General features: G+C 41.3%; 1 protein-coding gene across 10 annotated transcripts in view; it reads right to left on the bottom strand.

Annotated features, from left to right (window-relative positions):
* The window catches only part of kmt2ca (lysine (K)-specific methyltransferase 2Ca), a 491,834-nt gene that overhangs the window by 283,730 nt on the left and 190,606 nt on the right, over nt 1–17,498 (bottom strand). For all 10 annotated transcript variants that reach the window (XM_063044443.1, XM_063044442.1, XM_063044440.1 and 7 more), the window contains one exon: nt 16,317–16,520. In XM_063044443.1, coding sequence (XP_062900513.1) covers nt 16,317–16,520 — 204 coding nt within the window. The remainder of the gene's footprint in view (nt 1–16,316; nt 16,521–17,498) is intronic.

Raw genomic sequence — 17,498 nt, 5'->3', positions numbered from 1 at the left:
TCATATTGAATGGCTGTGCAGGCTCAAAAGGCCGAATGGCCTACTCCTGCACCTATTTTCTATGTTTTCTATGTTTAAGACAGGGCAAACCGGAAGTTCAATATCTTGGAGCATATAGTTTTCTTTCTTTTCAAATCTTTTTATTGTATAGGAAAAATAACATGAGTACATCGAAGTAACAACACTAACAATGCCTCAAAAAAAACTATCATCTTAAAGATTGAAAACAAAATTTTGTGATAACAAAAAAAAACCTACTGAGCAGAAAAGTGAGAAAAAAAAGTGAACCCATTAGGTGTACAACCCCGGAGCCATGCGTCATACAAAAAGCTTCTAAAAATAAACATCAAACCACCAGCAAGAAAAGAAAATGTACTAAAAAAATTTACAAATAGATCGTGGAAAAATTATATCAATTAACTCAAATGATAATAACGAGCAAATGAACCCCACCTTTTCTCAAAATCAAATAAAGGTTCAAAGGTTCAACTTCTAATTTTCTCCAAACTAAGACATAGCATCACTTGAGAGAACTATTGTGACAAAGTGGGAGCTGATGTATCCTTCCACTTCAACAAAATGGCCCTTCTAGCTATCAATGTAACAAATGCAATAACATGTCAGTCAGACACAGAAATACCATGAATATGTTGAGGAACTATTCCAAAAAGCACAGTTAATTTATTAGGTTGTAAATTAATTTTAAGTGCTTTAGAAATTGTTGAGAAAACCGACTTCCAGAACTGTTCCAATATAGAACAAGACCAAAACATATGTCAGTGTAGCTATCTCAGTTTTACATCTAGCACAATGACTATCAACATTAGGAAAGATTTTAGAAAGTCTCTCCTTTGTCAAATGATAACGATGTACAATTTTAAACTGAATCAATGAATGGTTAGCACAAATTGAAGAAGAGTTAACCAACTTCAATATCTGCATCCAATCCTCCATCATAAAAGTCAAATTAAGTTCCTTTTCCCAATCCTGCAATACCTTCAAGTTAGTTATTTTTTACAAAAATATTTAAGTAATTTTCCTTACATATTGGAGGCTGACCTGTTAGATACTATTATGAGTATGAATCCTTTGATTAAGGGTTCTATTGGAAGAATTTATAATTTACTATTATAATGGGATAAGCGTCCTTTGTCTAAGATTAAACAGGATTGGGGTATACAGTTTTAAGTGTGGGGGGGATTTGCAAAAGAGGATGGGTAGCTGCACTGCTGCTCAGGGAGAGTATTATGGCCATACTCAGGAGGATCTCGTCAGGGATCAGAAAGCGAAGTTATATGCAAATAAGAGTAACAAGAATTGCTTGTCACTTTATGAGATTACATAACATACCTCTCAGTAGCCAGCTGGAACTAGAGAAAAAAACATTTTAGCAGATTGCAGAAAGGTGCAAAAGCAAGAGCACTAGAGAAATAGATTGGGACACCTTCAAGGTAAAACAACATTTGATAAGTGGAGGTGTTTAAAAGCAGGATTTCAGGCATTGTATGTCCTTGCAGAGGTTAAGATGTAAAGACTGAGTTTAGAAAACTTTGGTAGATGAAGGTTTGATCAGAAGAATGGAGCAAATATCTATCGGAAAGTGAAATTAAAATTAAACAAGTCACTTAAGGTCTGTAAGAGATTTAGGAGAAAACCGAAAGTAGTTAATGACATTGGCAACTTGGATTTAGCAGATAACGAAATATACCAGGAGCAAAAGGGTACTTAATGAAAGAATAACTCTTCTCAGGAACCAGAGGGATAATCTAGATTTTATGGTAGATTTAAGATGATGAAGAGTTGCCTCCAATTTTTTTTTATCCAGTCAAATATTGCCTTGAGATCAGGACCTTTCTTTTATCTAACAAGTTTAGTCACTTCATACCAAGGTGGTGAGCTCTTGGGAGTAGGGTTGCCAACTTTCTCACTCCCAAATAAAGGACAAAAGTAGCACTCAAATACGGGACACTTGTGCTTACCCCAAGAAAGACTACCCTGACCATGAAGCCTTGCGCAGGCACCTGTGTGCGCATGCATGATGTGCGTGCACGTACGTACCAATTTTTTTTCTACAAATCGGTTTTAGCAATTGTGTTCAGTGAAACTACACTGTACATACATTATTTCTACTTTATATAGGCTGTATATTTATCATATCATTCCTGCTTTTACTCTCTGTTAGTGTTATTTTAGGTTTTATGTGTTATTTGGTATGATTTGGTAGGTTATTTTTTGGGTCTGGGAACGCTCAAAAATTTTTCCCATATAAATTAATGGTAATGGCTTCTTCGCTTTACGCCATTTTGGCACGAAAGGTTTCATAGGAACGCTCTACCTTAGCGAGGGAAATATGGGACAAGGGTGGTCCCGTATGGGACAAACCAATTTAGCTCAATATACGGGATGTCCCAGCTAATACAGGACAGTTGGCAACCCTACTTGGGAGTGGCGTCTGCAGAATGCTGCACTTCTAAACTGCAGACGGCTCCTTTGTTTTACACGAGTCTTTGACTCTCATGAAGGCAACATTTGCAACCACCCTACTTGGGTTACTTGTCCTACACTTTATGATTGAATATGGCATTGTTCTGCATCATTCATCTGGTCCATTTATAAGATTGCTTAGTTCTATCAGATATCACTTCACTGGTTCATATATTTCATCTTGCACTGTGGCCTAAGCAGATTGACATTTCATTTTTTAGCACAACCATCCCTGCTGGTAACATACTCTCTTCCACGTCACATCGAATTAGGGTGGGCCCATGGTTTATTAGAAAAAAATTAAATCTGAGGGATCGATCAGACTATGAATTTACAAATTACAGTGGAATAAGTTTGTTCAATTAAGTCCATTTGAGTGTTGGCAAAACAGTTAACTGTTATGTTCAGCTTTTCCTGCAGCTGTGCAAACAAAAATAATATACACACCATAACCTACTAAAAAAAATTTGTTGATTCCATTGCCCCCCACCGCCCTTTTACCTCCACTATCTCTACACTATTGCTTACATTTAGTCAAAGAGTCATAGAAAACTACAGCACAGAAACAGGCCCTTTAGCCCTAGTTGTGTTGAATCACTTAAACTGTCAACCTGCCCCTGGACCATAACACTCCAGTCCTCCCATCTATGTATGTATCCAAACTTATTTTAAACGTTGAAATCGAGTTGCATACACCACTTGCACTGGCAGCTCGTTCCACACTTTCACAACCGTAGAAGTGAAGTCCCCTCAGGTTCCCCTTAAGCTTTTCACTTTTCACCCTTAACCCATGAACTTTAGTTGTAGTCTCCCTAACCTCCTTGGAAAAAGTCTGCTTGCATTTACCCCTTCTATAGCCACATAATTTTGTATACATCTAACAAATCTCCCCTCAATCTTATTAGCTCTAGGAAATAAAAGTTCTAACTTGTTCAATTTTTCCTTATAAATCAGGTCCTCCAGTCCCAGCAACACCCTTATCTGTGAATTTTATCTGTACTCTTTCAATCTTTTTTGCATATTTCTCAACAAAACTTCCCAGAGAGAGAACCTGTGGTTTATTGAATGCCGGATGAAATGTGATAGTCTTTGGGGTAACTGCAAGGTCTGTGTCTTTGCCATCTCCTAGCTCATGCTTGTGCTCAGTAGCGGGTAGGCTTTTTTTGCTGGGATGAGGAGGGGGTATTGTTGCCTTGCTGCCGCTTACACGCAGGAGGAGAAAGATGGTGGGGGGGACTTTGGGGTTAGAAACACAGAAAACCTACAGCACAATACAAGATCTTCAGCCCACAAAGCTGTGCCAAACATGTCCTTACCTTAGAACTACCTAGGCATACCCATACACTCTATTTTTCTCAGTTCCATGTATCCATCCAGGAGTCTCTTAAGGAAAGACCCTATCATTTCCGCCTCCACCACCGCTGTCGGTAGCCCATTCCACGCACTCACCACTCCCTGCGTAAAAAACCTACTCCTGACATCTCCTCTATACCTACTTGCAAGCACCTTAAAACTGTGTCCTCTCAAGCTAGCCATTTCAGCCCTGGGGAAAAAGCCTCTGACTATCCACAAAATCAATCCCTCTCATTATCTTGTGCACCTCTGTTAGGTCACCTCTCATCCTCCGTCGCTCCAAGGAGAAAAGGCCGAGTTCACTCAACCTATTCTCAAAAGGCAGGCTCCCCAATCCAGGGAACATCCTTGTAAATCTCCTCTGCACCCTATGGTTTCCAAGTCCTTCCTGTAGTGAGGCGACCAGAATTGAGCACATTACTCCAAGTGGGCTCTGACCAGGGTCCTATATACAGTGGCATGCAAAGTTTGGGCGCCCCAGTCAAAATTTCTGTTACTGTGAATAGTTAAGTGAGTAGAAGATGAACTGATCTCCAAAAGTCATAAAGTTAAAGATGAAACATTCTTTTCAACATTTTAAGCAAGGTTAGTGTATTATTTTTGTTTTGTACAATTTTAGAGCGGGGATAAAAAGGAAAGGAGCACCATGCAAAGTTTGGGCACCCCAAGAGATTTGAGCTCTCAGATAACTTTTACCAAGGTCTCAGACCTTAATTAGCTTGTTAGGGCTATGGCTTGTTCACAGTCATCATTAGGAAAGGCCAGGTGATGCAAATTTCACAGCTTTATAAATACCCTGACTCCTCAAACCTTGTCCCAACAATCAGCAGCCATGGGCTTCTCTAAGCAGCTGCCTAGCACTCTGAAAATTAAAATAAATGATGCCCACAAAGCAGGAGAAGGCTATAAGAAAATAGCAAAGTGTTTTCAGGTAGCCGTTTCCTCAGTTCATAATGTAATTAAGAAATGGCAGTTAACAGGAACGGTGGAGGTCAAGTTGAGGTCTGAAAGACCAAGAAAACTTTCCAAGAGAACTGCTTGTAGGATTGCTAGAAAGGCAAGTCAAAACCCCTGTATGACTGCAAAAGACTTCAGGAAGATTTAGCAGACTCTGGAGTGGTGGTGCACTGTTCTACTGTGCAGCGACACCTACACAAATATGACCTTCATGGAAGAGTCAATACCTTTCCTGCGTCCTCACCACAAAATTCAGCGTCAGAAGTTTGCAAAGGAACATCTAAACAAGCCTAATGCATTTTGGAAACAAGTCCTGTGGACTGATGAAGCTGAAATAGAACTTCTTGGCTGCAATGAGCGAAAGTATGTTTGGAGAAAAAAGGGTGCAGAATTTCATGAAAAGAACACTTCTCCAACTGTTAAGCACAGGGGTGGATCGATCATGCTTTGGGCTTGTGTTGCAGCCAGTGGCACGAGGAACATTTCACTGGTAGAGGGAAGAATGAATTCAATTAAATACCAGCAAATTCTGGAAGCAAACATCATACCATCCGTAAAAAAGCCGAAGATAAAAAGAGGATGGCTTCTACAACAGGATAATGATCCTGAACACACGTCAAAATCCACAATAGACTACCTCAAGAGGTGCAAGCTGAAGGTTTTGCCATGGCCCTCACAGTCCCCCAACCTAAACATCATCGAAAATCTGTGGACAGACCTCAAAAGAGCAGTGCATGCAAGACGGCCCTAGAATCTCACAGAACTAGAAGCCTTTTACAAGGAAGAATGGGCGAAAATCCTGCAAACAAGAATTGAAAGACTCTTAGCTGGCTACAGAAAGCGTTTACAAGCTGTGATACTTGCCAAAGGGGGTGTTACTAAGTACTGACCATGCAGGGTACCCAAACTTTTGCTTCAGGCCCTTTTCCTTTTTTATTTTGAAACTGTAAAAGATGGAAATAACAAAGTAATCTTGCTTAAAATATTAAAGAAACGTGTCATCTTTAACTTTATGCCTTTTGGAAATCAGGTCATCTCTTACTCGCTTAGCTATTCACAGTAACAGAAATTTTGACCGGGGTGCCCAAACTTTTGCATGCCACTGTAGCTGCAGCATTACCTCTCGGCTTTTAAACTCAGTTCTATGGTTGATGAAAGCCAATGCACCATATGCCTTCTTAACCACAGAGTCTGATAAGGTTTAAGGGAATGGGGGATTCTCAGATCCCTGTAAACAATGAATTAAGTACTATGTCTGTGACTACAGTGTGTTTGAATAATGTCTCACAGCTGCCTTCTTTGGAACAAGATGATTAAAGTTCGCCCAGATCCACATCAACGTCTCTGGGCTTTTCACACCTTTTGATTTTGACAAAAAGCAGTACCTGATGGAAATTAGACAGAACATTCCTTTCTTAATTAAAACATAAATTTGACGGATGTTATCTTTGTAATTAAGTTGTGGCACCAGCAAACCAGGTAGGACATTCTTTTCTTTAATTAAGGTGGCTGGAGTGTTTAACAAATTGATTGTACTTTTGTATCAATAGTCCATTGACTTGGCCGGAATAGAAACCATAGAAACTACAGCACAGAAACAGGCCTTTTGGCCCTATAGTTATCAAACTGATTGTTCTCTGTATCAATAGTCCATTGACTTGACCGGAATGGTTATCAAACTGATTGCTCTTTTATACCAGTGGCCTTATAACTTCTGACAATTCTGACATCGGGCAGTGAACTGGTAGAACCGCTGGGGAGATGAGAAAGGGTCTCTCCCTGATGTCTGGTCTAAGTTCACTCGCCGGCTGAGCTCGAAGAAATAAACGGGTGAAAAGATAAGTAACGATCTTTTTCTGCTGTTGTTGTCTGATCCAGCAAAGTTACGTTTACAAGTCAACTTGCATAGCAGCTTTGAGTGTCCTATGGACTTGGACCCCAAGATCCCTCTGCTCCTCCATACTGTCAAGAGTCTTGCCATTAATGCTATATTCTGCCATCATATCTGACCTACCAAAATGAACAACCTCACACTTATCTGGGTTGAACTCCATCTGCCACTTCTCAGCCTAGTTTTGCATCCTCTCAGTCTCCTGCTGTAACCTCTAACCACAACACCTCCAACCTTTGAGTCATCAGCAAATTTACTAACCCATCCCTCCACTTCCTCATCCAGGTCATTTATAAAAGTCACAAAGTGAAGGAGTTCCAGAACAGATCCCTTAGGCACACCACTGGTCACCGACCTCCATGCAGAATATAACCCGTCTACAACCACTCTTTGCCTTCTGTGGGCAAGCCAGTTCTGGATCCACAAAGCAATGCCCTCTTGGATCCCATGCCTCCTTACTTTCTCAATAAGCCTTGCATGGGGTGTGTTATCAAATGCCTTGCTAAAATCCATATACACTACATCTACAAACTCTACCTTCATCAATGAGTTTAGTCACATCCTCAAAAAATTCAATCAGGCTCGTAAGGCACGACCTCCCTTTCACAAAGGCATGCTGACTATTCCTAATCATATTATGCCTCTCCAAATGTTCATAAATCCTGCCTCTCAGGATCTTCTCCATCAACTTACCAACCACTAAAGTAATACTCACTGGTCTATAATTTCCTGGGCTATTCCTAGTTCCTTTCTTGAATAAGGGAACAACATCTGCAACCCTCCAATTCTCCGGAACCTCTTCCGTCCTCATTGATGGTGCAAAGATCATTGTCAGAGGCTCAGCAATCTCCTCCCTTGCTTCCCACAGTAGCCTGGGGTACATCCCGTCCTGTCCTGGTGACCTATCCAACTTGATGCTTTTCAAAAGCACCAGCACATCCTCTTCCTTAATATCTACATGCTTAACATTTAACTGTCATTCATTCTTTGAGGCACTTCTCTGTTTTCATGGATGTTTTGTGAAGAAAAAGCATTTCAGTATGTATATTGTATACATTTCTTTGACATTAAATTGGACCTTTGAACTCCTGTACCATAGAACCATAGAAACTACAGCACAGAAACAGGCCCTTTGGCCCTTCTTGGCTGTGCCGAACCATTTTCTGCCTAGTCCCACTGACCTGCACACGGACCATATCCCTCCATACACCTCCCATCCATGTATCTGTCCAATTTATTCTTAAATGTTAAAAAAGAACCTGCATTTACCACCTCGTCTGGCAGCTCATTCCATACTCCCACCACTCTCTGTGTCAAGAAGCCCCCCCTAATGTTCCCTTTAAACTTTTCCCCCCCTCACCCTTAACCCATGTCCTCTGGTTTTTTTCTCCCCTTGCCTCAGTGGAAAAAGCCTGCTTGCATTCACTCTATCTATACCCATCATAATTTTATATACCTCTATCAAATCTCCCCTCATTCTTCTACGCTCCAGGGAATAAAGTCCTAACCTATTCAACCTTTCTCTGTAACTGAGTTTCTCAAGTCCCGGCAACATCCTTGTAAACCTTCTCTGCACTCTTTCATCCTTATTTATATCCTTCCTGTAATTTCGTGACCAAAACTGAACACAATACTCCAGATTCGGCCTCACTAATGCCTTATACAACCTCATCATAACATTCCAGCTCTTATACTCAATACTTGGATTAATAAAGGCCAATGTACCAAAAGCTCTCTTTACGACCAGATCTACCTGTGATGACACTTTTAGGGAATTTTGTATCTGTATTCCCAGATCCCTCTGTTCCACTGCACTCCTCAGTGCCTTACCATTAACCCTGTATGTTCTATGTTGGTTTGTCCTTCCAACGTGCAATACCTCACACTTGTCAGTATTAAACTCCATCTGCCATTTTTCAGCCCATTTTTCCAGCTGGTCCAAGTCCCTCTGGAGGCTCTGAAAACCTTCCTCACTGTCTCCTACACCTCCAATCTTTGTATCATCAGCAAACTTGCTGATCCAATTTACCACATTATCATCCAGATCATTGATATAGATGACAAATAACAATGGACCCAGCACTGATCCCTGTGGCACACCACTAGTCACAGGCCTCCACTCAGAGAAGCAATTCTCTACCACCACTCTCTGGCTTCTTCCATCGAGCCAATATCTAATCCAATTTACCACCTCTCCATGTATACCTAGCGACTGAATTTTCCTAACTAACCTCCCATGCGGGACCTTGTCAAAGGCTTTACTGAAGTCCATGTAGACAATATCCACTGCCTTCCCTTCATCCACTTTCCTGGTAACCTCCTCGAAGAACTCCAACAGATTGGTCAAACATGACCTACCACGCACAAAGCCATGTTGACTCTCCCTAGTAAGCCCCTGTCTATCCAAATGCTTGTAGATTCTGTCTCTTAGTACTCACTCCAATAACTTACCTGCTACTGACGTTAAACTCACCGGCCTATAATTTCCCGGATTACTTTTCGATCCTTTTTTAAACAACGGAACAACATAAGCCACTCTCCAATCCTCCGGCACTTCACCTGTAGACAGCGACATTTTAAATATTTCTGCCAGGGCCCCTGCAATTTCAACACTAGTCTCCTTCAAGGTCCAAGGGAACACTCTGTCAGGTCCCGGGGATTTATCCACTTTAATTTTCCTCAAGACAGCAAGCACCTCCTCCTTTTCAATCTGTACAGTTTCCATGGTCTCACTACTTGATTCCCTCAATTCCATAGATTTCATGGCAGCTTCCTTAGTAAATACAGACGCAAAAAACCTATTTAAGATCTCACCCATTTCCTTTGGTTCCGCACAAAGCCGACCACTCTGATCTTCAAGAGGACCAATTTTATCCCTTACAATTCTTTTGCTCTTAATATACTTGTAAAAGCCCTTTTGGATTATCCTTCACTTTGACTGCCAAGGCAACCTCATGTCTTCTTTTAGCCCTCCTGATTTCTTTCTTAAGTATTTTCTTGCACTTCTTATACTCAAGCACCTGATTTACCCCCCGTTTCCTATACATTTCATACAACTTCTTCTTCTTCTTTATCAGAGTTGCAATATCCCTTGAGAACCAAGGTTCCTTATTCCTATTCAATTTGCCTTTAATCCTGACAGGAACATACAAACTCTGCACTCTCAAAATTTCCCCTTTGAAGGCTTCCCACCTACCGATCACATCTTTGCCATAGAACAACCTGTCCCAATCCACGCTTTTTAGATCCTTTCTCATTTCTTCAAATTTGGCCTTCTTCCAGTTCAGAACCTCAACCCTAGGATCAGATCTATCCTTGTCCATGTTCAAATTGAAACTAATGGCGTTATGATCACTGGAACCAAAGTGCTCCCCTACACAGACTTCTGTCACTTGCCCTAATTCGTTTCCTAACAGGAGATCCAATATTGCATCCCCTCTAGTTGGTCCCTCTATATATTGATTTAGAAAACTTTCCTGAACACATTTTACAAACTCTAAACCATCTAGTCCCCTAACAGTATGGGAGTCCCAATCAATATATGGAAAATTAAAATCCCCTACCACCACAACTTTATGTTTCCCTGCAGTTGCCTGCTATCTCTCTGCAGATTTGCTCTTCCAAGTCTCGTTGACTATTGGGTGGTCTGTAATACAATCCCACTAATGTGGCCATATCTTTCCTGTTTCTCAGCTCCACCCATAAGGACTCAGTAGACAAGCCCTCTAATCTGTCCTGCCCGAGCACTGCTGTAATATTTTCCCTAACAAGCAATGCTACTCCCCCACCTTTCATTCCTCTGCCTCGATCACATCTGAAACATCGGAACCCTGGAATATTAAGCTGCCAGTCCTGCCCCTCCTGTAGTCAAGTTTCACTAATTGCCACAACATCATAATTCCACGTGTCAATCCACGCCCTCAACTCATCCGCCTTCCTCGTAATACTCCTAGCATTGAAATATATACACCTCAGAAGATTTTTACCACCACTCACAACCTTTCTATCAGCGGATTTGCTTAAACTTTCAACATTATTTATTTTCACCCCAGCCACACTGTCAGCTCTGGCACTCTGGTTCCCATCCCCCTGCAAATCTAGTTTAAAGCCTCCCCAGTAGCACTAACAAACCTCCCTGAAAGGATTATGGTCCCCCTGTAGTTCAAGTGTAACCCGTCTCTCTTGTACAGGTCCCACCTGCCCCAGAAGAGGTCCCAATGATCCTGAAATCTGAAACCCTGCCCCCTACACCAGTTCCTCAGCCACTTGTTCCTCCTCCAGAGCATCCTATTCCTACCCTCACTGGCACCTAGCACAGGTAGCAATCCTGAGATTACCACCCTTGAGGTCCTGCTTTTCAACTTCCTACCAAGCTCTCTATACTCACTGTCCGGGACCTCTTCACTCTTCCTTGCTATGTCATTGGTACCGATGTGCACCACGACATCTGGCTGGTCACCCTCCCACTTCAGAATGTCATGCAATCGATCAGAGACATCCTTGACCCTGGCACCTGGGAGGCAACAAACCATCCTGGATTCTCTGTCATGACCACAGAACCTTCTATCTGCACCTCTAACTATCGAGTCCCCTATCACTACCGCTCTCCTCTTTCTCCCCCCTCCCTTCTGCACTGCAGAGCCAGACTCAGTGCCAGAGATCCGGCTACTGCAGCTAGTCCCAGGTAAGTCATCGCCCCCAACAGTATCCAATGCGGTATACTTGTTGTTGAGGTGAATGGCCACAGGGGAACCCTGCTCTGCCTGCCCTTTCCTCTTCCCTCGCCTGACAGTGACCCAATTTCCTGTCCTCTGCTCCTTTGGTGTAACTACTTCCCTGTAGCTACGATCTATAATCTCCTCATTCTCCCGAATGATCCGCAGGTCATCCAGCTCCTGCTCCAGTTCCCTAACGCGGTTTGTCAGGAGCTGCAGCTGGATGCACTTCTTGCAGGTGTCGTTGTCAGGGACACCGGAGGGCTCCCTGACTTTCCACATCCTGCAAGAGGAGCATTCCAACATCCTGCCTGGCATTCTCACTGCACTGAACAATCTGAACAGAAAACTTACCGGAACCTACCCTGGCCTCTGCCTGTTCTCGCCGAAGTCTGTTGAGCCAAAGCCGTCCCACTCTGACTCTGTATTTTGATTTATGAAGGCCAATGTGCCAAAAGCTTTCTTTACAACTCTAACCTACCTGCAATGCCACTTTCAATGAATTGAGGGCCTGCACTCAGATCCCTCTGTCCTACCACATTCCTCACTGCCCTGCCACTCACTGCGTAAGACCTATATTTAAATTCAGCAGATTCAGATGGGAATTATGCCTGGCTTTACAGATCAACTTGGCATGAAAAAGACTTGCTGAGCCTTTTTGATGGGGTAACCAAGGATGTATTTTTGTTATGATATCCCCAGGTAAGATCACACTAGTTTCAAAAATAATTAACTGAATTATTAATAGTACGACCTCTCAAAGAAAAGTATGCAAAAGTGACATTCAACAAAAGTAACAGCAGCCAACATTTACAGAATTTTTAATTCACTAAGTGCATAGAGGTGCACTGAAGCAGTACAATTAAAATTACCTTTAAGGTTGAGGACCATTTCATTTAGGGTCAAATTGACAACTCAGTACTTGCAGAAGGGATGAATGAATCATCAGCTTCAATTAACTGCTATTTGCAAAAGGCTATTTTGGAATTAACTGGGGTGATCTCAACTGTGACCTTTCCAGGGAGAAGCAATTAAAACATTAAGCTAATTCATTTCTGTTTGGTGTAAAAATGCAATTTTGGATGTACAGTGTTATCATCAGACTAAACTAGTTGAAAAAACTCAATGCATCTCAGAACTTCAACTGTGCCCATTTCAATTCTTCAACACTGCTAAACCAACTAACTATTGCCAGCTGTTACATAGGATTAAATCTGCATCTCTTCTTTGATCTTCAATTTAGGAATCAAATTTCCACCTCACCGTCACCCATGTTGTACTTGACAAACAATTCCAAAGCCATGAAACACAACTTTAGCACTTCACATTGGCATTCAGCAGACTAAATCAATTTCTTTTAAGAAGCAGTGCAAAAGGTCAAAATTCATGAAAAAAATTCCAGGTAATGCTTCCTCCTGGAGAATAAAGGCAGACAATGCAATAAAGCTAAAATTTACCTGAAGAAACCATTTTTTTCAGCAAGATTTGAACAATTGCATGGGAATGAAGATGAAATCCTTGTACCTCTAAATAAATAAAAACCCCCATGTAATGATTCAACCACAAGAGAAAGTCTGCAGATGCTAGAAATCCAAGCAACACACACAAAATGCTGGAGGAACTCAGCAGGTTAGCAGAATGCTTATCCCCAAGAAAAAACTGTCTTGGGCTGAGACCTAATGAAGTGTCTCGGCCTGAGACGTTGACTGCTTGCTCCTTTCTATGGATGCTGCCTGGCCTGCTGAGTTCCTCCAACATTTTGTTTGTGTTTGATGTAATGATTCAAGTGCCTTTTCCAATTCCTTGCTTCCATTGACCCTGCTGTGATTTATTATAAATCCTAGAACATTTGTCCTATAGTCAAAGAGCATATTACAATATATATATTTTTTTTAATTTCACTCAGTTTGGGGGGAGGGTGGTGATAAGCATTCTGCTGACATGACTAATACATTGCACCTCCCCAACTGTCCTTCAGAAGGTGGTGATGTGCATCTTCTTGCACTGATACAGACCTTGTGCAGGTAATCCTGCAATGCTATTGGGTTAAGAGGATTTGGAATTAACAATAATTTAAAAAAAATAGGATGATTCAAGACCTGCAGGTAAACGTAAAATGGTGACCGCTTGTCCTTGCTGGCAGCAGAGAGCATGGGCTAGGGATGTGTTGTTGATGTCTCAAACTGTCTGCAGTGGATGATGTAGAATATATAGATTCAAAAGAATGAACGTTTAAGGTGGCAAAGAGGAGACCTCGCCATTCCAGTAGGCTAGCTGACGTGAATGATGGAGCATTTCTGGTTGATATTGCACTTAAGGCTGATTTACACTTCGGCGTCAAATGGACACCGTAACCTTCACAAGTGGCCTACGCACATTGTGAGCATTTATACTTGTGTGTTGGTGTGTCTGCGTTGCTCTGCAATTCGGGCATGTCGTGCATGCGCACACACCTGCCCATGAAAGGCTTCATGGTCATGGTAGCCTTTCTCAGGGTAAACAAGTTTAAAGCGAGCGTCTTTTTTCGTAAAAGCGAAATGTGTTCTCCATAATTTCGGAGGTCCGTAAAACTTTATGGAAAGCATTGCAGCCAGAGTTCCTTCCCTGCCCTTCAGTCGCCCAATGGCAAGCTATTGCAGCGTAGGAGGAAATGCGATGCTACCAAGCGGACCAATCACAGTTGTTGCGGTCTGCGTTGTCGCGACGCGTAGTTACATTTTGAAAGCGGTGCACGTCAGGCTACGGCGTAGGGATCCGCATAGGCTCTGCATAGGGTTCGCGGCTATGCCGTACCTACGGCATCAATTTGACGCAGAAGTATAAATCAGCCTTTATACTTACTTGCACAATTGCAATGTATTCAGTCTTCCAGCTTGTATTTTGTAAATGGTCAACGATTTGGCTAATCAAGAGATGAATCACTCACCACTAAATATCCAGCCTCTGGCTGCTTCTGTGTCAAGGCGGCTTCTAGCAATTGGGCCCCCAGAATGTAGATGGGTGGGATCGGTGACTATAATGCCATTGACATAATCAAGACCTCTCTTGCTAGAGAAGGTCACTGCTTAGCTGTATCACTGCCAATGTCACTTGGTACTTATCATCCCATGCCTAACTATTGTCTAGGTCCTGCTGCATAGAGAAAATACTGCACTTGTTGAGAAGCTCCAAAAGGAAGTAAACATTGTGCAATCATCTCAGTTTCTGACCTGATGGAAGAAAGATGACTGAGGAACTTGAGCGGCCAGACAGTACTTCTTTCCCAAGGCGGCAATGCTTAATATGAGAGAGCATAATTTTAAGGTGATTGGAGGAAAAGTTGGGGAGGGGTGTCAGAGATAGGTTTATTATATTTTTATTTTTACAGAGAATAGTAGGTGAGTGGAATGTGAGGTGGTGGTAGAGACAGATCTAACAGGGACATTGAAGAGACTTGGATACATTCACAGGAATGAAAGAAAAATGGAGGGTCTGGGGAGGGAAGAGTCTTAATGTAGGTTAAAGGGTAGGCATATCATAGGCTGTACAAGTCTATGTTCAATTTCCTGCTACTGGAAAGAAGGACATGCAATAGCTACTATTTTCTACCTTTGTGAGTGTTATGGCTCCAGACCAGTAGTTAAATGCAAACCTTTGGAGATTTCACCGCATGTACCCGGGGAAGTCTACCGTTTTTGCACCAGTTGAGGCAGGATTAGAGGAACCTTTAGCAAACTCTTTCATAGCAGCAATGGTTACAAGGGATAAGGGCAAGTGTACCGTAAATTTTTGGATTAAATTGAATAAATATTTTCTCATGTTTTATGAGTTCTAAGCTATATTTAATAGTTCTCTATGCTTGTGAATGTCACAAATGTTTAGACTTTTTGACAACTTTTCAGCCTTTATGGAATGTGTAAGGTTCACCAGGTCTTGAAGCACTTTGATAGTCTGTTGTCCATCTCCTTTAAGTTAACTTGCATTGAACAATCAGCTCCAATTAGGAACTGTATAGCAAGAAAACAACCAGTGAGGGGTGAGTCACCAAGCAAACAATAAAGGCCATCAGCTTACATTTATATAGCATCTTTACAATCTTATTGATTTTACATCAACCTTGTCTAATCCTATTCTGATGCACATTGCACACGCTACCCCATCAACCAACTTCATGTATACGCATGTATAGCAACACAAAGGTAAACCACATTTTAACTGCAAATATTTGATCTTTAGCCAGGATCTAAATTTTTGAAGACGACATTATTTCAGAATAGGAAGGAGTCAGTACCAAAAAAGTGTTAATGTTTATGGCTTTCTTCAAACTACTTGTTAATGACTCTCACTTTAACTAAAATCCAGTAAAACGGGTTTATGTTAAGATTGCTAGTCAGCTACTTCCATCAATGGCAGCATGCCTGGCAAGGAGGGAGAAAAACTGCACAAGATTGATGATCCTATTTGTTATCAATAGACTTCTGCTGCAAAGCACACATTAGCCAGGCCATCTGGCTTGACCTAAATCCATTCTCAGCTCTCTAGCCCCACGTCTCATCCCTATTACAACAAAACTGAACAGACAACAGTAGTCATTGCTTAAATTCAGATGACGAATTGCCTCTTGAACTGAAGAAAACACCCTACCTCTATGGAACACCTGTAATACACAAATGCCTTGAAGACTAATGAAGGAAGAGAAAAATGTCAGACATGCTCCCCCAGTTTTTAATTAATGTTATTTGCAGGCAGAAAAAAATAAAGTTACCACGCTTAACAAAAGACAATTGATACTGCTGACATGAAGAACATTTACAAATATCATCTTGGAATAAGTTTATTTTAGAAAATCGATACATTCTAATTCAGAAAGTTTTGAAAAGTTCAAGAACACAAAGATACGGATTTTTCTTTTGACGAAAGCTGAACAAAGTACTCACTTTTTCTGTGGCCTTTGTGAAGTGGAACACTGCTTGTGGCTCTTGTCATTACTATCCTCTGAATTGTCGGTACTGTCTTGCTTTGTTTGAGGTGGGCTTTTTCTTAACGCAGCGAAATCTGGAGTTGGGCTGAACCTTTTCAACTCACCCTGCCCCAGCGAGCTCCGCTCACCACAATAACACAAGGCACAGAGCTGTTCATTGCTGCAACGAGAGCAACATTTTCTCCAATTATGTTCCAAATTATTTATTATTTTCTCCACACTACTCACCAAAAACCAATTTCTTCACAAAATTAGTTACCTCACACGATAAGGCAATGGAAAATTAAAACATCTACAAGCAGTTTCTGGTTAATTGGGCCATCAGTTAATCAAGGCAGCTGCTTATTATTTGGGACAACAAAAGCTAATCTAGAAAATTGCCAGAATTCCCTTTGTTTATCTGGGACACCATGCCACTTAATTGAGGTAGGACACTGTTACTGAAGAGGTTCTAACTAGCGTTAGTTGCATGCACTTATGTGGCCGTTAGACACTACACAGTGCTTAGGGCAATTTTAAATAGAGTCAGTTGCGTGTGTGTGTTCAAAATGCAGTGATTTTTGTCACTGATAGTTTGCAAGAAATAAGCAGTAAGGCAATTCAGAACTGTCTTACTCAGTGCAGTTTCAAGCATTCAATGCTTGGGGATGCAAACACAGGTGGGAGTGAAAATGAAATGATTTCACTACTTCAGCAAGTTAAGAACTATAAACAATTTTGAAGGTATCAACAATTATCCTGAATGTCACAACGAAAGTGAAGATTTGGAGAATGCAACCGTGATACCATTAGCTGCACTTGATGCCTGTACTCTTTTGTTCATTGGGTCCACTGGATGAATTCCTCGTGGATAACTATTAGAATCTCATACACAGTTTTATAGTATTATAGTACTATTGGTAGTATTCTAATTTGTTCTGTATTTTATTTAAATACTTAATTTATTATTCAGTTTGTTTTTTTTATACCTATTTTACTAGTTCCATGAAATTTTGGCTAATTGGGGAAGCCACTTAATTGTGCCAAAATATACTGGTCCCAATGTGTCCCGATGAAACAGAATCCACTGTATTTAAATCGTCACAGACTCTTGAGGAAGTTCTTTAGATGTCAAATGCAAGCTTGAAAACTAAAACTG

The sequence above is a fragment of the Mobula hypostoma genome, chromosome 3 (genome assembly GCF_963921235.1).
Source record: "Mobula hypostoma chromosome 3, sMobHyp1.1, whole genome shotgun sequence".
In the NCBI taxonomy this organism is placed as follows: Eukaryota; Metazoa; Chordata; class Chondrichthyes; order Myliobatiformes; family Myliobatidae; genus Mobula; species Mobula hypostoma.
This window is presented reverse-complemented; position numbering and strand designations above follow the sequence as displayed.